Source organism: Colletotrichum phormii (genome assembly GCF_030913505.1).
Source record: "Colletotrichum phormii strain CBS 102054 chromosome Unknown BDP81scaffold_13, whole genome shotgun sequence".
In the NCBI taxonomy this organism is placed as follows: domain Eukaryota; kingdom Fungi; phylum Ascomycota; class Sordariomycetes; order Glomerellales; family Glomerellaceae; genus Colletotrichum; species Colletotrichum phormii.
In genome coordinates, this window is record NW_026851455.1 from 1,190,707 (window position 1) to 1,212,748 (window position 22,042).

At 55.4% G+C, this 22,042-nt stretch overlaps 10 protein-coding genes across 10 annotated transcripts; 6 read left to right on the top strand and 4 right to left on the bottom strand.

Moving 5' to 3' along the window:
• The first annotated feature begins 519 nt into the window (after window positions 1-519).
• Window positions 520-1,426, top strand: BDP81DRAFT_48338 (uncharacterized protein). Its single transcript, XM_060595055.1, has one exon. The coding sequence runs from the start codon at window positions 606-608 to the stop codon at window positions 1,296-1,298; it is 693 nt and encodes a 230-aa protein (XP_060443909.1). The 5' UTR covers window positions 520-605; the 3' UTR covers window positions 1,299-1,426.
• On the top strand, window positions 1,427-2,126 carry BDP81DRAFT_48348 (uncharacterized protein). The gene has a single exon (XM_060595062.1). It carries the CDS (start codon window positions 1,555-1,557, stop codon window positions 2,005-2,007), a length of 453 nt encoding a protein of 150 aa, XP_060443910.1. The 5' UTR covers window positions 1,427-1,554; the 3' UTR covers window positions 2,008-2,126.
• On the bottom strand, window positions 2,098-2,997 carry BDP81DRAFT_48366 (uncharacterized protein). Its single transcript, XM_060595072.1, has 2 exons — window positions 2,957-2,997; window positions 2,098-2,865 (listed from the first exon to the last, which is right to left on the bottom strand). The coding sequence occupies exon 2, from the start codon at window positions 2,669-2,671 to the stop codon at window positions 2,189-2,191; it is 483 nt and encodes a 160-aa protein (XP_060443911.1). The 5' UTR covers window positions 2,672-2,865; window positions 2,957-2,997; the 3' UTR covers window positions 2,098-2,188.
• Window positions 2,998-4,631: 1,634 nt separating this feature from the next.
• BDP81DRAFT_48363 (uncharacterized protein) lies at window positions 4,632-5,479 on the bottom strand. Its single transcript, XM_060595070.1, has one exon. The coding sequence runs from the start codon at window positions 5,426-5,428 to the stop codon at window positions 4,877-4,879; it is 552 nt and encodes a 183-aa protein (XP_060443912.1). The 5' UTR covers window positions 5,429-5,479; the 3' UTR covers window positions 4,632-4,876.
• Window positions 5,480-9,041: 3,562 nt separating this feature from the next.
• Window positions 9,042-10,095, top strand: BDP81DRAFT_351944 (uncharacterized protein; the record flags this gene model as incomplete). Its single annotated transcript, XM_060586223.1, has 2 exons — window positions 9,042-9,746; window positions 9,805-10,095. A coding segment is annotated over one exon (561 nt), but the record flags the coding sequence as incomplete, so codon positions are not given.
• Window positions 10,096-11,747: 1,652 nt separating this feature from the next.
• On the top strand, window positions 11,748-13,109 carry BDP81DRAFT_322664 (uncharacterized protein; the record flags this gene model as incomplete). The annotated part of the gene is made up of 1 exon (XM_060584718.1): window positions 11,748-13,109. A coding segment is annotated over one exon (1,362 nt), but the record flags the coding sequence as incomplete, so codon positions are not given.
• A 1,804-nt stretch (window positions 13,110-14,913) lies between these two features.
• BDP81DRAFT_395758 (uncharacterized protein) lies at window positions 14,914-15,441 on the bottom strand (the record flags this gene model as incomplete). The annotated part of the gene is made up of 2 exons (XM_060588104.1): window positions 14,914-15,312; window positions 15,421-15,441. 2 exons carry the CDS (start codon window positions 15,439-15,441, stop codon window positions 14,914-14,916), a joined length of 420 nt encoding a protein of 139 aa, XP_060443915.1.
• A 29-nt stretch (window positions 15,442-15,470) lies between these two features.
• On the bottom strand, window positions 15,471-15,746 carry BDP81DRAFT_395759 (uncharacterized protein; the record flags this gene model as incomplete). The annotated part of the gene is made up of 2 exons (XM_060588105.1): window positions 15,471-15,620; window positions 15,663-15,746. 2 exons carry the CDS (start codon window positions 15,744-15,746, stop codon window positions 15,471-15,473), a joined length of 234 nt encoding a protein of 77 aa, XP_060443916.1.
• Window positions 15,747-16,393: 647 nt separating this feature from the next.
• BDP81DRAFT_48427 (uncharacterized protein) lies at window positions 16,394-18,297 on the top strand. The gene has a single exon (XM_060595099.1). It carries the CDS (start codon window positions 16,526-16,528, stop codon window positions 18,134-18,136), a length of 1,611 nt encoding a protein of 536 aa, XP_060443917.1. The 5' UTR covers window positions 16,394-16,525; the 3' UTR covers window positions 18,137-18,297.
• A 1,548-nt stretch (window positions 18,298-19,845) lies between these two features.
• BDP81DRAFT_492061 (uncharacterized protein) lies at window positions 19,846-20,181 on the top strand (the record flags this gene model as incomplete). Its single annotated transcript, XM_060595322.1, has 1 exon — window positions 19,846-20,181. The coding sequence occupies one exon, from the start codon at window positions 19,846-19,848 to the stop codon at window positions 20,179-20,181; it is 336 nt and encodes a 111-aa protein (XP_060443918.1).
• Window positions 20,182-22,042: the final 1,861 nt, after the last annotated feature.

The following is a 22,042-nucleotide window of genomic DNA, read 5'->3' on the forward strand; positions in this document are numbered from 1 at the left end:
CGACTTGCGCGCATCGCCTCGAATTGCGGTTGCGTGCCCTGGGTGAGGTGCTCAAACCACCTAAAGGAAAGGAAAAAAAAGGTACTTGCCGCCCCAGCCAAGGGAGCCGATGACGAACCCGGGCCCTTGGTCGCGGAGACTTTCAAACGTTGTATCCTTTTGCCTGCTTCGTGCAGAAAAGTCTACCCCTCGCCTGGGTAGCGTTACCAGAAACAAAGTCCGTCGTGATGGGCGATCCCGAAGCCATAGGTCCCCCGCCCCAGGCGAGCAGAGGTACCTTGCCGACCCCGCCAAACAACCGGCTGTGCCTTACGTCAGGGCCACCTGTCAGAGCAGCAGGCGCAGGGAGCAGTTCCTCAACACCCTCAACGACCTGATTCAACCTCGAGAAGTCGAACAACTCCCGGTCGTCCTCGCTTCACCTTGCGCGTAACCTTTCCGAGCTTCCTGACCTAGCGGCCTAGATACCTGACCCGGGCAAGGTCTGGTTGGACCGCGTGTACCTGGAAGAAGCTTGGTCGGTTTGCATCAGCTCGACACAATGCTGAGGATACATCCGTTCCGTCCCGCCTGTCACCAAGGTACGCCGTACAAGTGCGAATAATATGATAAGAAAATCACACAAAAAGTTGGCAACTCTCCCATACCCCCGGCTGGGATGGCGGCAAGCACACCGAAGGTCAACGATTCGACCATGCTGTGGCTTGCATACCTCGATACTTCAACCTTATTCGCGTTGCTCACCTTCAAGCAAGGTACCTGAGATGCGAGTCACATCATCTCACCGCCCAAGCACATCCCGTCAATCCGGCTCTCCCACGTCTGGGAGAGCCCCAAACGTAGTTAGCCGTCGAGATTCGGCCGCTCGCGCTGATCCCGCCGCTGCAATCCTTGGTTCCGCCGGGTTTCCATTGCTTCTGACTGGTCATCGTCACCACCGTCGCCGTCCTCGCCGCCGTCCAGTGCTGTGTCATCTCTGCCCTTTCCCACCTCCCGTCGTCCCCTCTATCAAAAGGCTGCATCGCGACGTGCGGGAATTGCCCCTCGGGCAGACTAGCGTCCAAGCGCTAATACGTCGTCCTGCAGCAAGCCTGCGAACGAGGGGTTGCGGCTTTGCGGCTTGCCCCAGTTCTCACCTCCCGGCCCTACGCTGCCCCGCCATCCCACTGCGCTATTCGCAGATCAACGCTCGTCCAACCAACCTGTTGTCGCTCGCTGCCGCCGCCACTCGTCAACGTCCAACGCCAACCTGGGATTTCGTCGTCGGCATCCAAGCCCCAGAACAACAACGTTCGTGACAAATGCCGCCCAGTATGTTTCTCGGCCACTCGGCCAGTCTGTATTCGGTCGTTGGCGTCCCCACGGCGCCATCCAGCCCTGCCACAGAATGACGGGGGACGTTTGGCCCGACAGAGAAAATGACAGGAAACGCATACCCACTGCGTCTGCCAACCACCTCCATTCCGTCCCGGGACACGAACGGAAGAAAAAGAAAAGAAAACATGGATTTCGGCCGGCTGGGGCTTTCTCGTGGAGGCGTCAAACTCGACGCAAATGCTGCTTGGTCCTTGGTCTTTGGGGCGGCGGGCATACAATGTGACTGCTCATATCCGTCCTCCATCTGCATATGCATCTTCGCGGCTTTCGCAATACCGTTCTGGTTATGCTTGCGAAGAGCCCGCCATTCATCGTCGTCAATCTAGGGTTAGACTGACAGGATCCCGAGCTGCTCCACGGGCTCGCGCCGGAATACATCCTGCAGACCCGGCCCCGACCAGTCGTCAAGGAAAGAAGACCAAAAGTGGCCATGCATTGCAGAAAGCAAGCCGGGTGAACTTTCCAGCGCAGCGGACTCTCGCCAATGAGTGGTTTCGCAAGCCGTGTAATGGATGCTGGACACGGCGGCTGCAGCTTCGACAAGGTATATATCTTCATGCTTCCCAATACCGTCCGATCTGCATATTTTTTGCTCTTCGCATCAAGCTGGTGCACTATGATCGAGCGTAGCGCATTCTGTCACGATCGAGAGACGAATGATGTGTAGTTTTGTCGAGGGTCACATGATCATGATGAACTGCTCAACATCAACAACCATCGTCTTTGCCCACAAACCTGAAATGCCACAAAAAGATTGAGCCTTGGAGGCAGTTGTCTGTTCTCATCGTCACAGGTGGTGCACGGCAGTGGCTCAGCCACAGTCGGCAGGAATTCCTGCCGAGATGAAGGCAATGAGACTCCGGTAGTCTAAATGACACCCGGCCGGGCAGATACCGGGGCTACGGCCCTGAGCCGACCGGCCCTCCGTACTGTCAATCTCCACATGCACCGGGAGCTCCGGCGAGCCACCGTCTTCTCGATCCCGAGTCTCCAACAAGCCGGCAAGGCTATCCGTAGGCGCCTCCAATTCAAATGCATACCATACCTGATACGAGCGTCGCAAGATGTAGAGTGCCTGACGAACACGCTGTGGTGATGAGATCCCTGCCCCTGAAGTCTTCGATGCCACAGGCTGAACAGAGCGTCGCAGAAGAAATCCGTGGTATGGCCGAGTACGACAAGTTCGCACGTAGACGAGAACAGGGAAACACGTGGCTGAAGCGTCCGGTGCCACGGCAGCCTTCTGGACGAGCCTGCGACGGAATCCCTCATTCCCATCACATTCCAGCATCATACTCTGGTGTCATGTTGAAACACACAGGTAGAGCCCGACTCGGTCTTTGCGAGTGTCGAGGGCCGCAGAGTTCATCCCGACATCTCAAACATGACACCTGTGCAGCATCACCCGCGAATCGGCTCAGCAGTGCTCGGCGGGCGGGAGTACGTGCGAAGGAAGGCAAGAGACGAAGACTCGATGCGTGAGAATGCCTGGGTCGTCATGTCAGTCCTGATCTCATGTCGAATCAATCTTACCTGGGGCCGCAGATTCCCGTGAATCCTGCGAACGGCTGCGGCTCACATCCTAGAGACACGGCCAAACACCGCGAGGATCATAACATGGCAAATACAGCGAGGATTTGTCTTCTTGGAACGGAAGAAATTGGTCGGTAATATGATGCGGCGGGCAATAGAATGATCGGCAGGTAAACAAGCCCCCGTTCACTTTCAGAGGGAGACTGACAAGCACTCCCCAGCACATCTTGAAACACGTTGGAAAAATGCTGCGATGGGTCCCAAATTCGATTTTCCAGCTGTCCAGCATGTTACCAGGGTTTCAGGGTGTGTAGCCCACATTCTCAGGTGCGGCAAAGCCTCGGGAACCTATCCGTAGAGGGAGGGAGGGCAGGTCGCACTAAACAAAGGAGAAGTGCGATTTCGAAGCAAGACACAGCGTTGCGTGGGTGGCCGAGACGTTGGTGGTGACGAACAGGTCTCGAACTCTTGATGCCGTGGTCATAGCGTTTCCCTGGACGCCGCCAGGAACTGAAATTCGTCACTCTTGGACTTGGAGCTTTCCTTGGAGATTGGGAATGAGAGCACGAAGCTCTTCGAGCTAGCCCGCGAGCCACGCCCACGCCGTACATCGAGTACCTGACGCACCAGCAATAGCGCATGTCTTGGTGCTATTTTGACTCAGCCCGGTCCGCTCGCTAGTGATGGTGGCACGCGCGGAGTAGAGGGACGATACAGTCTATGCCGTTGGAGCGGGAACCGCCACCGGGACTCGGCGCCGGAGCGGCAGCTTTAGAGGGGTACCGCGTACGGATACCGTGCCGTCAGCGATTGATATGACTTCTCGATGCTTGCCTCCAGCCCAAGGCTTCTAGAGTGACGGATGCCGATGGAACAGACACTCTGGCACGTTGATGACACCGCCGCTTCAAGCTCGACGATGTGACGCGACACAACACGAGACGGGCCGGACGGCAACTTGCGGATAGGCGAGGAATGGGGACGGACATGGCTGTGGCAGAAGGGCAGAGAGACAAGGCGTGCGATTGCTGCACAGCCTCAATCTGTCGTGTATTCAGGAGCGCTGTTCCACCGACCCTCATTCCCTCCTCTCTCAGGGCATCGCTTCAGGATCCGACGAGACAAGACTTGGAAGTTGGGGGCCACCAACACTGTCCTGCATCTGTGACGACACCGGGGGAGGACGAGAACCGGACATGGGCCTTGGCCATTGATTCCGAGCCCTGGGCTTGAGTTCCACAGAGTCGGATAGAGGATTCGTGTCACGGTCATCGAAGCCCTTCGAAAGCCAGTACTCCGTCCCGAACAGATGATGGGGCTCTTTTGTGCCGATTAAGTTGTCCCAAGGCTGACGTCTGAGTGTTCCTGTGGCCTTGAGCAAGGAGTCGCGTGTGCAACTCGCGTGTAACTGTAAACAATCCAACTGGCCCGGCATGTATCCCGGTGCGCGAACCCGCAGAGACTGAGCGATGGACATGCCCAAAGAGAGGGATAAAACAGAAAAAAAGCTTCGATTTTTTTGCTCTTTACCCACGTGGAAAAACGCACCATCAACGGACGTTGCAGGGTGATCCTCGACGGCTGATCAGAAAGGGCGAGACCATTCGCTGGGCCTCTGTGCCCCCCCCGGTGCGTTCTGATCAGAGCTTTGGGTGACTGGCTGATCGGCGGAGACCAACCCCACTTGACGAGTCGCAGAGATATTGACGGCGGCCGGTTTGCCGGTACTGGGACAATAACAGCACTGGCAGGTTTCCGCCAGCCCTGCGCGGCTGCGCCATCATACCATCGAAGGCATCAAGAAGGCTTTCGAATTGTGCACGAAATCGGTACTGACTACTTAATGTTGATGGTATCGATATCCCCAGAGCCTGGGCCGTTGTGCATCGTCGTCTCGCTAGAGCTCCAAATCTCGTCTGTGGCGTGCGTTGGTGCGGTTATGATTAAAGGCTCAAGCCCACGTCCATCAACGGGACATTCGAGACAAGCTAACGACACCGGCGTCGGCTCCCATTGGGCGCGTGTCCTCAGCCATCCACGCCATCGCATGGGGAAGGTGGAAAACGAGCAGGGATAGCGCCGACGGGAAAGGGACGAGATCAGGTCGCTCCAACGGTAGTCCTGTTGGCAAGCGGTACGAGCGCCTCCCACGAACGGTACCTCGAGCAAGCGGGTTTTGGGCCTGTGGTCGAGTATCCGCTTTGTACCGCATCGTCCTGTGGTCCGATCGAGGGACCAACAACCGCCGCTTGTTGGAAGCGAGCGTGCTGAGCACAACGCGCGTGTCGCCGACCCGCCGTTGAGATGCCAATCGAGAGGCACTGGCATGGCGGGTGGTCCAAAGGCAGTATCGTTGGCATTCGACTGTGATGAGACATCGAAAGAGTCTGACGAGAGACTCAAGTATCCTCTGGGAGGATACTGTAGTGGTCCAGATTTTCGAAATGGTGCAATGCGAATTGGAGTATTGGACGCTACGCGAGTGGTGAGGGCTACTCCGTACCGGACCGTACAGCATTATTGATTCTTGACTGCAGGTGGCGGGCGGCCTGAGCACATCAACTCCCGAGCACGACAGGCGTAATGTAATCTATTATGCTCATAAACATCAATTTTGGCGTGATGCCGGGTTGCAACGGCAGCAACGCAACGTACCTCTACGCCCCGCAAGAGCGTCGAGGTTGACAACTCTTGACTCTATTCGTACAGTCACGGCCAAGGAGACTGGTCGAAAAGTGTCGCTTGTAAAGTTGTCTGTGTGTCCAATGTTGCCATGGTGGGGGGTGACCATCTGCAACCCTGGAGCAGTCACAAGACGTGGGCTGCTAGCGTTGGACTGTTGCAGGGCGGAGGTTGACGAGGGATTTCCACAAGAGGACGTTGAAAATGCAGATTGCCTCCGATTATCATTTCGTCCGGGTTGGGATTCTTCCAGGACACATCTGTACGTAGTACTCCGTATGGGTATGGATACCAAGTGCCGTCAATCATACTCGGGTCTCTCGAGGGCAACGATCAACGGCAGGACTCGGTCTGGACTGTCCATCTCGTCAGCTAGCCCCACGGATCCATGTTTGTGCAAAGAATTGGAGGGGGATGATGGATCTGCGCCGTTGGTGGTTCTGAGTTCTGACTCTTGTCCAGTCAATGTGTGTGGTGTGTTTGTGTGCTCGTTGGACAGTGAGAGGGCCGATGTGTGCATGCATCGGTGCAAGTTTGTGTACCCTTTTTTGCGTATGTATCCGTACCTACAGCAGCGAGGTGCAAGGCCACGGAAGGGAAGGCGCCTTGAAAGTTGAGGCAAGGGAGGGAATAGCCCACTTGCCCAGTTCTTGCCAGTGCCCACTGCGTGACTGCCCACCTGGAAAAGCCTGGAGAAGGAATCTGGGAAGGAGGAGCCCCCCCCCCCCCCCCCCCCCCCCCCCCCCCCTGGTCTTGCCCAGCGACCTCCCCCGGCAAGGGTCTGTAGGGGTTGAACGGCGCAAAATTGCCCGTAGCGTCGCATCACCGAGATTCGGCCAATGATCTGCGCTCGCTTGTCAGATTTCCCCTGTTCTCCGGTCCACCTGGCACGGCCTTGAAGGAGCAACAAGCCCCGGCAGAGGACGAACAGGGCCAAAGTTGACAGGACGGCCGATGGGAGGACCTTGGAAAGAGACTTGCTTCTTTGCAGGAAAGACCACCTAAAAAGCAAGTATTCGATATTGGCGAGGGTGGGCAAGGGCCTGGAGTGCGTGAGTTGCCTGGGTCATCCCTACTCCACCATTTGCCCCACCTCACATCATCTAAACTGCGCGCGGTACGTATCCGGCGGCAATAATTTCTGCCCATCTTTAGCCCGTGCCCCGAAAGAGCTAAGCCCCTCTGCACCATTTCCTGCGGGCAGCGGCTGCTCAGGATCTTCCACCTCGTCTGCACCTCAACTTGACCACCAGTGCCGCTCACAGCCAGCAGTCAGCTACAAGCTCCAAGCAATGCAACGCCGGCAACAAACCACCGTCTGACGAGTTTGCTTGCCAGCAACGGCAATGGTGTATTTCCTACCGTACAGCACAGCACAGCACAGCACAGGAACGGTGAATCGACGTTTTCTCCACACCACCTTTCCTTCCCGCCATCCCACGGAAGAGTACACACTACAGAGTACTGTGCGTGCTGCAATAAGGCGGACCATCAGTGCCCGGGCTGCTGCTTACAAGCTTGGTGCTGGACGGATACCTTGTACTTCGTACGTACGGACTACCTTACGGAGTATGGGTGCGGCGTTGGCCAGTGATCAGGTATGGTGTACGAAGTACGGATACCGATCTTGGACTGGCTAGTGACTCGTTCCCCTAGCCGTCGACCTGAGAGCTGATCGTTCCGACCAACAACCACCAGAGTCTAGAACAGGCACACGGACGAGCACGCCATGGCAGAGGGACCTCGACGGTAGACCATGACCAGAACAGCAATGTCATTTCGCGACTTTTTCCACCCGTCCCACCGTGAACGTCCGGCAGTGATAGCGGACAGGGGCAACACATGGTCAACACTCATCAAAGAGCCAAACCATGCCATGCCATGCACCGTCGTCAATGTTAGCGTTTTTCCGGTGAGAGTCGAGAGTTTGGCTCGACTATTCTGGACGACATCGAGTTCAGGGTGCTCTCGAAAAGCGAAACAGATGCGCACGATGTGACACTGTCCAACAGACTACAGTCCAAGAAGCCAACGGCCCGTCTGCTTGCCAAAAATAATACAACACGTCCACGTCTGCAAGATTCGGGGGGAGGGAGATCCCGGGCCTACGCGCTTTGCTCACAATGGGGATCCTCGCCCCGACTAAACAACCCCGTTGGCCAGTACGCCGCAATGCTGCAGAAGAGGCCGATGCCAACTCCTGGGTGTGCTGTGTTCCAACCGTATGGCGGACAAGTCACTTCGTGGCGCATGGGCGGTGGTTGTGTACTTCGTACAGGGACGAGAGTTCAGCCGTGACGGTCGAGTCGCATTGTCTTTCATCTCGTCTCTGGGCAATCGTCCATTCTACACAAACCCAATCCAGCGATTTCGTCCCAGCTCTGGTCAGGATTGGGCTGAGTTGTACTTCGTACACAGCGGAGAAGAGATGTCTCTCGGACGACAACCCACAGTCCCTGTGCGTTGTCTGTTTAGGTGAGGCTTTTCCGAGACTCTTCGGTCTGCAATCTCAAAATGGCATCCGTTTGGCTACAAGACCCAGTCCAGTCAGAGTCGGACAGTCAGACTGGCTTTTTGCTGTGCCCAGTGGAGTTGCGTAATGGTCGGGCGACGTTGGCTGTCCCTCTCGGCCGTGGATGAGTGGATGGATGCTGACGGGGGATGCAATACTTCGTACGCATAACTCGTACCGGTCGTGGCTAGCTGGCATAGGAAAGGTACTTGACGGCGGTCTTCAGGTGTGGTGGGAGTAATAAGATGACGGCCCGGAGGAGCACCACAGTCGTCGTACCACACACGTTGAGCCATGCCGCCTGCGTGTGCACAAAATGAAGTTCACTGGTCCAGTACGAATAGTACGCACTTGTGCCAGCTGGGCCTTGACTCACCTGCAGGGCCTCGTGAATTGTCGTCCGTTGGTGCCTTGGTTTGGTGGTGAAGAGGTAAAAAGGGGTTGACGCTTGGGACGACGGGAAGAGAAAAAAATAAAATAAAATCCAACCCAAGTGTAGGTAGGTAGGTACCTCGTTCCGTACCTGCACTACTTGTGGAAGTCTTAGGAAAGACAAGTATCTCACCACCTTGGTTACTACAAAAGAGTACCGCACGCCCCCCTGCACACCCTCGAGTTTGTGCCTGGACGTGGTAATTGCCTTACAGCAGTACAGCCCAGCAGTGCCCGGCTTGGTTCCTGCCATTCCAGTAAGCCAGCAGTCAGCTCCCGTCCCTTCCCCCCATTCAGCACCGCGATCAACCTGGACCAAGGTACCCGTGTACGGAGTACGAGAGTCAGTGTACTTATGCGTAAGTACCTCTGCTGCCAAAATCGCCAAAGGGGATACCTCAAACCTCCAGCAGAGCCCGTACCCGCCATCCCATCACCACCCACCCGGTCCATGCTGGCCCATCCCATCTCGTCCCCTCCCTCCCTGACGGTTGACCTGAGCCCTCCTCCTCCTGCACTACTCCTCCCTCTCCTCTCTCTCTTGGTTCGCTTGGTTCTCTTGGTCTTTCTGCTGCCACCCCCGTCCGTCCTGATCAACCCCCCCGGTCTCTCGTCCCTCGTCCCTTGTCGTGTGTTTCCATCAATCAATCAATCTCCCATCCTTCGCTGCCTCGTCCATCCACATTCCTTCTTGCGTCCCCTTCCATTCCTTTACACCACCCTCGCTTTTTTCTCTCTCCTTCCCTTCCCTTTTACTCCTCACGCTCGCTCTCTTGTCGCCCCCACCTCTTCCCCGACCTCGTCTCTTCGACAGTCGAATTCGACATCCTCTCGCCTCCGTCAAGAATCCATCCGGCGACGTCGAACCTCCTCCTCCGATTCTCAACCTGCGCCTCTTCACGCTGTGAAAGGGGTCTTTTTTTTTTTTTGTTGCCGTCGAGCCGATCTAGCCGCCCCCTTATGTGCTTTGGACGCATTTGAAGATCGTCGTCGAGGTTCCGCCGTGTCGACAACTTCCAGTTTCCCCCATGCATTCGACAAAGGGAACTGCCATAATCTCAGCTGACGTGACGGATCAATAGACGTCCTCGCCCACTCCAATCCGACGATATCTCGTCGAGTCACTCATTAAACACACCCCAAGAAACCAACCGCCACGCTCATTGACAATTTCTTGTCAAGTACATTCGTTCTATAACACCCTGACAAAGTGAGTCGCTACGCGCTTACCTGCGAATATCGACGCACGCACTAACATGGGAATCGAGACCCCCATCTACTAAACACCAATATTGGTATCATTACAATCGCTAAAGACCTTCAATTGAATATACGATAATCGGGAAACGAAACCATGCACGCCAAGACTGCTCTTCTGGCCGCCGCCCTCGGCCTGGCCTCCACTGCCTGCGCCGAACAGGAACGACCCAAAATCTACTTTCCGCGTCACGTTAAACGACAGTTTATCAACTCGACGAGTACGAGACAGGAGACCTTCCCCCCCGCGCCCGAGAGCACCACTTTCCAGTCCACGTCGGCCTCCATCAGCTCGACGTTTGGTGACATCCTCACCAGCCTTTCGGACTCTCTCTTTGGCTCATCGTCGACCGTTCCCACGCCGTTGCCGACTTCCACCATTTCATCGGCCCCCGAATCCGCACCCCCGACGACAATCTCCACCACAGTCTCGACCCTCCCCGATGGAAGAGTGACGACCGTCATCGTTTCAAGCACTGTCATCTTCGACCCGACAGAGACCACTGAGACGACAAGCTCCGCCGTGCCCACCTCTACTCTTCCTCCGGTGACTGTCCTGCCGACGACCAGCGAAACCTCGACAGTCTCTAGCGAAGCCCCCTCGACCTCGCAGGCCGCCGCGACCACCCAGCCTACGTCGACGACTCCCGAGACGACCACTGCCGCCGTTCAGTCAAGCGCCGCCGCGACCTCTTCCGAGGCTGTTCAGTCCTCCGCGGCTGCGACGACCGCGGTGGAGTCCGTCCAGACCTCGATTGCCGCCAGCACCTCAGAGGCCGTTCAGTCTTCTGCTGTTGCTAGCACTTCTGAGACCGCTCAGTCTTCCGCTGCCGCCAGCACCTCAGAGGCCGTTCAGTCTTCTGCTGCTGCTAGCACTTCTGAGACCGCTCATTCTTCCGCTGCCGCCAGCACTTCTGAGGCTGCTCAGTCGTCCGCGCAGGCTTCCACAACCGAGGCCGTTCAATCCTCAGCAGCTGCCACTTCTGCCCAGGCAACCACCACCGCCGAGGCGTCGTCTGTCGCACCTACCACCGAGGTCGTTCTCAGCTCCGCAGCTCCCACCAACGTCGAGGTCACCAACTCGACTGCCGAGGCCGTTTCCTCGACCCAAGCTGCTTCGAGCGCGGAGGCCGTTTCCTCCACTCAGGCTGCATCGAGCGAGGCTACCACGGTCGCGTCCTCGTCTGGTATTCTCCTGGCTCCCACCGGCGTCGTGTCTGAGACTTCCAGCACGCAGGCCACCACCTCTGCCGAGCAGGCACAGCGTTCTTCGGCTGCGAACCCCGAGACTACCAGCGCGGTCCCCAATGTGAACGCGACCGAACCCATCGTTTCGTCATCCCAGAGCTCCGTCGTCCTTCCCGTCGAGACCGCTACTTCTGCTCCGGTTCAGGTGACCTCCGGCGCCTCCACTGAGACGACATCAGCCGCCGTCTCCGAGAGCAGCAAGCCCACCAATCCGCTGGATCCCATTGTCTCCTTCGTTTCCAGCCAGGTCGCCGTTCCCACGAACCTCACCGAGCCCATTATCAACGCGACATCTTCCGAGAGCCCTGTTGCCTCGACTTCCGATGTTGTCATCCCGACGCCTACCGCTCTCCCGGCCCCCACGGACCCGACCTCGACCAGACTTCCCATCCCGACCGAGCCTGTTGTCAACGTAACCTCCTCCGCCGAGGCCACTGCCGCTCCCACCACGTCGCTCCCGGCACCCACTGAGCCCGTCGCCAATGCCACGACCTCTGTCGAGATCTCTACTGAGCCCACCACCAGCAGTCTCCCCGTTCTCAGCAGCGAGCCCGTCGTCAACATCACCTCCTCCACCGAAGTTCCCGTGTCTGTTTCCACGACCGCTCTCCCTGCTTCCGAGGTTGTCAACGCCACCTCGACTGAGGTCCCCGCCGGACAGACTACCACCAGCGCTCCGGTCACCATCACTGACAGCACTGCCATTTCTGTGCCGACGACCACTGCTACCGGTTCCGTCGAGATCCCCGTGAATACCACCTCTACCGAGACCTTCCCGACTACCACGCAGCTCCCAACCTTGTCTCAGCTGCCAACGGCTTCCACTACCATCAGCAACGCGACCCAGGCGGACAGCTTGGTCCCCACGGCTACGTCTTCCCTCTCGTCGACCTCCGTCGCCAACGAGACTGCCACGGCCACCAACGTCGTCCCCACTGCCACCGAGTCTCTCTCTACTGAGCCTGCGGCGACCACCACCCTTCCCGTGAACACCACTGTTCTTTCGGAGACTCTGATTGAGACCACGCCCTTGCCGACTACGCCGACCGTCACTCAGCCGCCGCCTACCACGACTCCCATCATCACGAGCATCCCCGCCACGGCCACCATCACCGACTCGGAGTCCTGGCTGCCCAGCACCATCATTGTTGAGCAGTCTACTTCGCTCAGCACGCCCACGGAGGCTCTTGCCCCGACTTCGACCATCCCTCTGCCTTCTGACCTCCCCAAGGTCATTAGCGGTCCGGACCCGAATGTCGAGCAGCCCAAGGACACCATTCTCCTCCAGATTGGTTTCCTGCACGGCGAGAACTACCAGCACGTCAGCAAGAATCCCAACGCCGCTGCTCAGATCTTCACGTGCCTGCCCAAGGCCTTGGCCGACGCTGCTGGCCTGGACGTCAACCAGATCCAGATGACCAAGCTCGTCCCCTACGACACTTCCCAGACTCTCGGCTACATCACCACGCTCGCCAAGTTCTACTACCCCAAGAGCATGGTCGACACCCTGCGCATGGACATCAAGATTCCCAACTCGGCCATCTACAACAACCCTGACCAGCTCGTCTACAACCTTACTCAGAACATCAACCCCGCCATTGAGATCATTCCTGGTCAGGAGGATGACGGCACTTCTACCGACGGAGACGGCTCGTCGTCTACTTCCACCCCCAACAACCCCAACGACCCCTTCGGCACCGGTGACGACGGCTCCAACCAGTCTCCCATCCAGAAGGGTACTGCCGCCGCCATCGGTATCGGAGCTGTTGGTGTTGCTGCTGCTTACGGTGCTGCCATGTTCATCATTGCCCGCCGCTACAAGCAGAAGAAGCAGGCCCACCGCCGCGCCAGCTCCCTCACCTCGTCCGAGATGCGCTACACCGGTGCCGGCAGCCCGCCCATGATGGGCGGTGCCCTGATGAGCCAGGACTTCTCCAACTACGGAGCTGCCGGTGGTCGCGAAAGCCACGGAAGCGGCCGGACTAGGGGAAGCGGTCCGGGCAACTCTGCAAGGACGGCCTACATCTCGGCCCCCGTTGCTGCTGAGAACTCCCTCGGCTGGAACTGATTGACGACATAGACGCCATTTCCCATATTTGTCACCATTTTACGCTTCGATACCCTTCTGGAGGATCCTGTTTGAACAAGATGCTAGGCGGTTGCCCGGTATCCACCGACGGCATTTAGAGAGGGCACGCCCCTCGGCCACGAGCCCATCTGCTCGAGAGATTTCTTTCTTTTTTTGTCTTTTTGTCTACAATATCCTTCTACCGCGAGTCGATTCAGGTTGGCTCGTCGGCCCCTATTACCAAACGCACTCGGCGCCGCCGTGTATCCTGCCCCGTCGCGGGCGGACACGGCTGGTGCGAGTCCATTTTTATTTTTATTTTTTAATATCTTGTATCTGTGTTGAGGATCTATACATGGGGCGAGGAGCTGGATGGTGGGAAGCATCACAATGGCGTCTTTTCACGACATGCGAGGAGTTGGAAAGTGGCTGGAAAAATCGGCGATACCCTGGGGGGAAAGGAATATAGGCCGGGCTTCCTTGTATATTTTTGCAGTCTGAGGCGTGGCCACTTCACCTCGGTCCTTTTTCTTCCCCCGGCCTGTCAAGCTGAGATGCGCCCGCGCGCCTTCGCGCAAGGGCCTATCAAGCAAGGGGTCCCCTTTTTGCCTGCATTGTCGCAGATACAGCGAATAGAGTAAGAACAAGAGAACGAGAGAAAAAAAAAAAACAATATTAAAATCACTGCGTCCGAGGGTCCAGCGTTGTAATGTGTGGCCGACCTGCGCAGGCTGTAAATAGATACCTAGTCATTAGTCGGTCATCGTATATATCCGTTTGCAGCACTTTGGTTGGTCCGGGATTGAAACATGCCGGTGTATCTTGTTTATTTGATGCCCCGGGGAATTTTCACACGTCCATTTTGTCATTATGTCTCGCTGCTGTTAATCGGTAAGCACAAGGTTACATTATCACGTTGTAGTAAGTACGGCAAGTTTCATTCATCTGATCACAATCAACTAACTCTTTACATGTTGGTCCTCCGTCGGTCCGATTCCAGATGCTTCGCGCGCGCTGCAATCTGTTTCTTTCGGACATGCCTCTCAACCTTGACCTCTTCATTGCCTTTGGACGTGCTGCTCAACCTAGGTACGTCGCGAAGCATATATTGGTTCAAGCTTGGGGCACGTCACGGAGCACAAACAATGGGTTCCGAAGAATCACATTTGGCGAGGGTTCACGTCGACACAGTACAAGAAAGAGTGGTTTAATTCAGTCGCCCCTGGATACTAGTCCCCGTTGGAATGCCTTCATCCCCGTCTGATGTAAGACCACTTCCGTCACCAACACGGCTTTCATTATCGCTAAAGCTCCCAACTGCTCTTCGACCAAAATCCTCTCGTCTTCTTGGCGAAGGGAGAGATGCTGATGGGTTGATCTCCCGTTGGAGAACGCAGCTCGTACTTGACGACCCCGACCTCGCCCGTATAGTCCGAGTCCATGAACCGCACAACCCGCATTGCATTTTACCAAACGACAATGACACGCCAGTCGGCAGTTTTGGCCAGCCAGATCTTATCAGGTCTTTGATGGACGGTGACGGGAAATCGCGTCTTTCCCGAGGAGAAGCTCCGAGTAGTCCTCGAGTGCCCTCTGTAGCACGGCGGGCATTGTGCCGGGCTTGCTTTGTAGGCTTGCGAACGAATCCCACCGCGTGCCGAGGACCTCTTTCACGACATTGATTGTGATGAGGGGGTTGCTTCTGGGCGACGTGTTCCCGCAACGACTTGGTTCTTTGGTGGCAGTAGTTGATGAGGTGTCATCGCTACTGGGCACACTGTTGTAGCCTTTGCAAGACACTCGGTCAGGCGGCGACCTCAACCCGTCGCAGTCCACAGACAAAGAATACCCAGTTTTCGCGATCGCCGCCCTCGTTGAAGAAGTCGATCCAGCGAGTGTTGATTGCCATGGCCTCCGCCTGAATGGCTTCGACTTTTTGGGGTTGTTGACGAAGACCCCCATTGGCCTCGTCGAGTTCTCCCTGCACGCGTTCGAGCTCTTTCTGTACTCTTTCAAGCTTCTGAGTTCTATCTGTCGATTTGCTCATCAGCTGAAATTTGGGTTCGTTGACGTGGCTGAGTTCTCCTTCGAATCTGTCGTGGGACGCCGTCAGCTCGTCTCTGGTTCGGACGAGTTTCTCCGTTTCAATTTTGGACTTCCTCAAATCCGTTGCCTGGGTCTTCCGATTCACCTCCGAGTCCTTCTATTTGTTGGACTTCGTCTGCCAACTCCTCGATTTGGCCTCTTCTTCGTTAAACTTGGCTTTCCATTCGCCTATCTCGGCCTCAACTTATTTGCATCAGCCGCCAACCTTGTCGTCATATCCTTCCATCGCGGTAAGGCATTCTTCTCATATGCCTCCTATGTCATGATGGCAGTGTTCTGGTTCATTGCATTATTGTAGTCCTTCTTTAGTCGAGCCTTTTCATTTCCATGCTCGACCTTGGCCTGTTGAAGCACGATGACGAGCTCAAACTTTTTGGTCACCATTTGATCAAGGAGCTGCTTGAACTAATGGTGTCGTGTATTCTCATCGCTGTAGCTCTCGTATACGTCCTTGATCTGACGCTTCAGCTTATCGATCTCATCTTTTAGGACCTCGATATGGGCCTGAGCCTCCTGGACTTCGTTTCCCATGACGGTTTGGGATTCGGGAGGCGCCTCAATGTGTTGCTGGTCGGGAGTTTGAGTAGGTGGGTATAGGTAGCTGAGAGGCATTCATCTGGTGAGTATTCCTCCGAGGCAATATACAGTGAGTCGTGCGATCCAAATTCACCAAGTGCCTTCTCGTTCATATAAGGCAAGTGCGTCCCTGCCTGGCACTTGTACCGCCTACCTCATTTTCATCGCACACTTCCACTCTTCGCCATCCTCTCCCATATTTTCATTCTCGTTCTCACTCACACTCACACTCTCAATACCCTCGGATTCTCACCCATTTCAACCTACACTCTCACTCATCTCAGACTCCTATCACCAACACGCACGGACGACACGATGATGCCCACCACGACATTCGAGGGCTGGCCGCAGGCCAAAGAAGAGTTACGGACATGGTTCTTCAGGTATTGTCCGGTTATGACTGCGCACATCGAAGCGCCCGCCGGGTCTGGGAAAACGACTGAGCTGGTCAAGCTCATGCAAGAGTTCATCAAGGACGAGCGTGTCTCCGACAAGCAATGCGCAATCTTCTACTCGTCGCCATCCACCATAGCAGCTCTTAGGCAGAATCCGCAGGCTCTCGACTTAGATCTCACACAGGAAAGCGACACAGTCATATTCGACGACATCAGAACGGAGCTTTTGAAGCTTCATAGAACCTCTCTCGATTGTCTGACATTGCTCTTGGACGTCGATAATGATTGGCACATCGAGTTTGCCGAGACAGTCTTGTTTCTCGCCAGGCTCATTTCCACATGGCCCACCACCAAGTGCCTTCGTGTCATTTGGCTAGACCGAGAGCCGTGGAACCCCCTACTAAATCGGTTCATGTCTACCAGTGGCAAAGACGTCTGGTCATCACGCTACGCATCACGGTGACCGACGAGGAAGTGCCAAAGTGTATGGTTCACGATGACCCTCATCACAATCACACCGCATCCGCCAGAAGCGTTGCGAACTCAATCATCCAAGAACATCAGGCCCGCACGGCAGACGCATTCTCCAGTCCGATCAGCGAAGTGTGGCTGTTTCTGCCACGAGACGGGGGCCGCTATACCAACAGCGATCTTGTGGAGGAGCTCAAGAACATGGATGCAAGCGTGGCTGTGGAACCCGAGGTCCCGACGGGAATTCATGTGCGCTTTGCAACCCTGGGCTCCCGTATCAAGCCTAGTGACACTGTGCGTCATATTGTTCTTGACAAATCGCGCTTCCGGCTAGTTTGGGACCCGACCATGGCTTTCCTCGTGTATGATTCCGTACCCGCATTGAGAGGATTGCTCCTGGACCAGGCCGCGTCGTTAGCACCTGGCGAAGGACGATCCCTGGTCACCATCCACGCCCACCAGCCATTTAAAGAGCTCCAACAATGGCCACACGGCCTCGAATTCGAGGACGTCCATCTCGAGACGTTTCTGCTCCGAACCAAGGCCGCGATGCCGTCCTTGACACCAACGCAGATGTTTGACGCGTTCGTGACGGACTTATCTCGATGGGACGTAGCCATTGAGCGCATGGATTTGATGGGCTGTCCGTTGGGAAAAACCTTGGACGAAAGGGCCATTCGCACCTCGCAACTGGCCGACATCGTTGGTTATGACTTCTCCCTCGCCTACTTTCTCTCGCACATCACGAACCAGACAAGCCCGGCAGTCAGGCAGGCCATGATCGACATTGCCGCCATCTTGGCCGTGGGGTCAGACAAGCACCGCAGCGACTTTGTGACATACCGGGTAGAGTGGGCTACGGAGCTACTTCGCGAAGGCGAAGTTCCCCAAGACCACTTCATCAACTTGGACGTTAATTGTGCCGGCATACCGGACGGGATCACGAGTCAAGGCGCTATCTGGCTCGCGTTAGGCATCTACCGCAAGTTGAACGGGCGCACCGAGACTGACGGACCACTGGTATCGGAAGATGGCATGTTCGACATCGACACCCGTACCGGTATGCTCATCCACCTGTACGCGGTCGAGTTTGACAGCCAGGTGACGGCATCCCAGGGGGTGGGCAGCGCTCAGCTCAGCTTCGAGGACGTCGAGACCGTTCAGCGTGAGATATGGCGCTGCTGGTTCCAGTACGGCATGTTCCGCTCGGGCTCGCAGGATGAGCCCACTTGCTACAGCGTTTGGCCCGGTCAGAAGACCAACACTTCGACCGGTGTGTCGGAGGCCAGTGTGTTTGATTGTTTCTACAATCATGACGGCCAGGATGGGTACTGGGCCATTTCTTTCGGGTTCCTATCGATGGATAATCTGAAGCCACAGTACCTGTCTTCCATTCCGGACTTCGTTGTAGAAGAATGGCTGGACGAGCGGGATGTCATCGTGGAGGAATTGGCCGTGGATCACCCGTTCCGGAGGTGAGAATATGCCGGAGCATGACGATATCCGAGGCTGGATGAAGGAGGATGAGGCCAAGACGAAACCGAGGCGAGGGCTGATGAGCTCATAAGGACTCAAGCCGACGGGTTCCTCATCATACACTTATCTCGGTCGACCGAGTTAATTGAAATCGTTTTCTACTGCGTTGATGGCGATGGCTCTTGCTGTGAATCAATCTTTCGTTCGAATCATGACGTGTTGTGTGACCTCTTAATACATCGGATCTCGTCTGTGAGTCTTGAGCCGTGAGTTTATTCTTGTGTGTGTTAGCCTAGATACCCCGATGTGATTGATGCCCGCTGCCTTTGAGTCAACGGGATCCTCCGAATAGCTTGGCCCCCCTTGATGCTCTTTGGTTTTGCACGGCGGCAGGGTTTGTAGGTCCATCGTCATGCCCATTCAGCTTGCTTACCTTTGGGTGGGTCTACTGATGTGACTCGAGAAAGCAGCCAACAAGATGTTGCTGATTTTTGATGAAAGATTAAGCGGTGGTTATGTTGGTGATGGATATGATGAGGTAGGTAGAAGACTACTATGAAGCTATGAGATGGAGGCTGGCCAGGCATTATGAACTTGACAAAGAGTGATTCGTTGAGGTCGGTAAGGTGATGGCAGTATATCAAAGGGCGGCATAGCTTTTGACATCCTGGCGGCGGGCACTCTGGCATGGGTAACTCTCCATCACCTGGATATACACTGGAAGTCCTATATACCCCTCCTCAGTTCCGTTTCTGTCACCAGCCAGGAGGCGCCCGTCTTGGTCGACGGGTCAGGTCAAACTGGCTGGGTGGTGGAGTGGTTAATGGTCCAACATAATTATCTACGCCAACCAGCCTACTCGACGACAGGCTTAGCGAGTACCCGAGTTCGAATCCCAGTATGAGCACTAAGAGATGTAGCCCCCAGTTCAGCACCGGGGAGGCGAAATCTTTTTTTCTTCCACACATATAATCAACGCGTGAAGCCGGTGACACGGGTCTCTAGTGCTCTCATTGATGCCACGATGCGGATTTACAACATATAAAATATTTATTCCTATGGCAGAGTCTGGTGATCTAGAGGGGTGGCACTCTTGAGTAATGTCAATCTGGCTTCAAGATCCGATAACATGGCGGTCTTGACCGCTGTGAAGTTGGTCAGTTAGTCCTGATTGATGTCATCCCTGACTTCTGCTAAGGCGCTTTGGTGGTCTAAAGTAATCTTATCTACGACCGTTGTCATCCGGAAATCAAAGTCCAATAGGGTCTCATCTTTTACTGCTGCTAAATTGGGTTTGAGAGTTATCAGCCTGGCATCGACGTCCGTTTTTGTGTGGTTGTGGGAGTGGTCGGTTCATGAAGTTTTACGGATCTAGAGAATACTCACAGAGGATGGGAGACTGAGGCTCACCGGACAATTCTTGCAAAGTCTTGCAAAGGATTGGCACTCGCCCCCGGGAGATTCAGATTTTAGGAAGGCACGCAATCTGGGTCAGCTCCTGCCTTGTTTACTTTCTCTCATTCACTTTCTCGCCCTCTCCCTCACACTCGCCCACACCCATTTAATCCAACCCATCCATTTCCCCCTTCATCCACTTGTCCATCCTCCCATCACCGCCTCATTCAGTTTCTTCCTTCAGCCATAATCATCGTCCACGATCCTCATACACAATCCTCATTCACGAAAAGTTTCTCATCAACTTTGGCTCAAGAATGCCCGCAAAAGCTGCGCGTACTGCGCGCCGGGGACAGGGCAACCAGTCCGCGAATCAACAACCCCAAGATGCCGCTAGCAACATTTCCCAGGGCAGCAGTGTCACAGGTGCCCAGCAACCTCAAGGTGCCGCTGGCATCAACGTGGGTAGCCTTGCCCCAGATCAACAACCCCAGGAGAACGCCGTCGACGATAACGCGAGTACGGCAACGAGCAGGAAGAGGAAGGCTCCCGAGAACGAAGACAGCGACGAAGCGGTCAAGAGGAAGCAAAATATGTCTTCTCAAAAGGATGCTGCCGACTGGAAGCCGGGATGGAAGAAGGCCCTCGCTTGAACGGCACTGCGTGAGCTGTCGCAAGAGGAGGTCAACAAAGTCGTACCCAAGAACTCGACAGACGTCCACTTCGACCAAGACTGGACCCAACAGGACGAAGCCGACTTGAGATAGGCGTGGGCCACTGACCCAAACCGCCGCGCGCTGCTCTTGATAACCGAAAACGACCACATCAGGGCCTGGAAGACGACGCTGCGCTGGTTCCGCTGCAGTCCCGCCGAGATCATTTCGGCCAAGTATCGACTCGAGTACGACCCGTCCTCCCACCAGATGGTAAAGGCCAAGAACGAGCACGGCTTGACAGAGAACATTGAGCCTCTTTCCATGAGTGGTGGTTTTTTTTTTTTTTTGCAAGCGGCTGGCCGATTTGTGCTTTCACCCAATCTGGCACCACCGGTTATCCCTGTTCGTACACGCCATGCAGTACGCCGTAATTCTACGGACGGACGACCGTCGCACATGACACCTTGTCAACCCTACAAATGAGGCATTTTGGGACACCCTTATTCAGGTGATTCACGAGAAGCATGGTCAGAACGAGCCGATGCGCGCGATCCACGCGGAAGCGCGAAAGCGACTCTTGGATTCGAATCACATGCGACCATACTTCTCCAGGCTCATGACGAAGCTTGAGGAAATGTTTCTCCAGCGTCTCCCCACACGAAAAGGCCCCGGGGCCTCTTGACCCATACAAGGTCAATTCAACTGACCTGCTCAATGTCGAGAACGCCTTGACTTCAATGGCCCATCTTGGTCTTCCCATCTATGGCGGGTTGGCAGGAGACCACTGGGGTGGATTGACTGGCAAGAACCTCATGAGGTGTCCAGACAAGGACACGATTCATGACTTTCATGAACGCGGTATCCTCATCACTCGCCGCATCGCCGGCAGAGAGTCGAAGAGGCGCACCCGCCTGGGTGATGTTGAAGCAGTCCCCGCTGCTGGCGCAGCCCGTGATGTGGGCAGTACGGTGCCCAGGGCAGAGTACGACGCTAAGGTCGCTGAGATCGAGCGGCTACGGGCGGAACACAATGCTGTAGTAGAACGCTTACTGGCTGAGAAGGAGGAAATCAAGGCCGTAGCCTTAGCTGGGATTGATAAAAATGCAGTCCTGGTCCAACGCCTTAGGGGGCAGATTTCTTCAATGTACTAAAATCATTGCGGTAGTGGACATCAGAAGTCATAAATAAAACTAATGAATGATTGAAATGACAGATCTTCTCTATATCGTTTCTAGAATGTGCCTGTTGGAGAGAATACACTACACGTCTTGTCACTTAGAGAGGTCACCGGGCCATGGTAGTTGGTCGCTTGTTGCCTGGCTACCAGAATGAGTTTGTGGGAGGACGCGCCACTTTGCTGGAGATAATGGGTTCACGTTTTCTGTGTGTATAAAGACCCTCTGTGTGTCTCAATTTCCTATACCGCCGATGAAGATTGCGACGAAGTAATTTAGAAAGAGAGAAGGGGGATCCTCGGTGGCTGAGTGTGGGTTCCGCGTCGGCGTTAGTCAGCCGCCGACAACACTGATGGTCGGACCCGATCCCGGATCACGTGTCGTTCTGGTTCCGACGACATATCACGGAGGACTCACACCCGCCCAGCCTAGATATCGAAATTGAGTGCCAAATGGTGGAGAGACATATTACTTTGGGCACCTATAGTTCTAGCGTCCGTTATGTCTCGTTTTTGGTCTCTGCATTAAGGTGAACACCCGGGAGTGGTAGGGTGAAGCTTGTTACATGAGATCGAGGCACAACTCAACCTTCATCGTCATACTACTTTCATATCAAAAGATGTCATAGACGAGGATCAAGAGCAGTAAGACCGCAAATCTTACGGTATTAGACACAAATACAA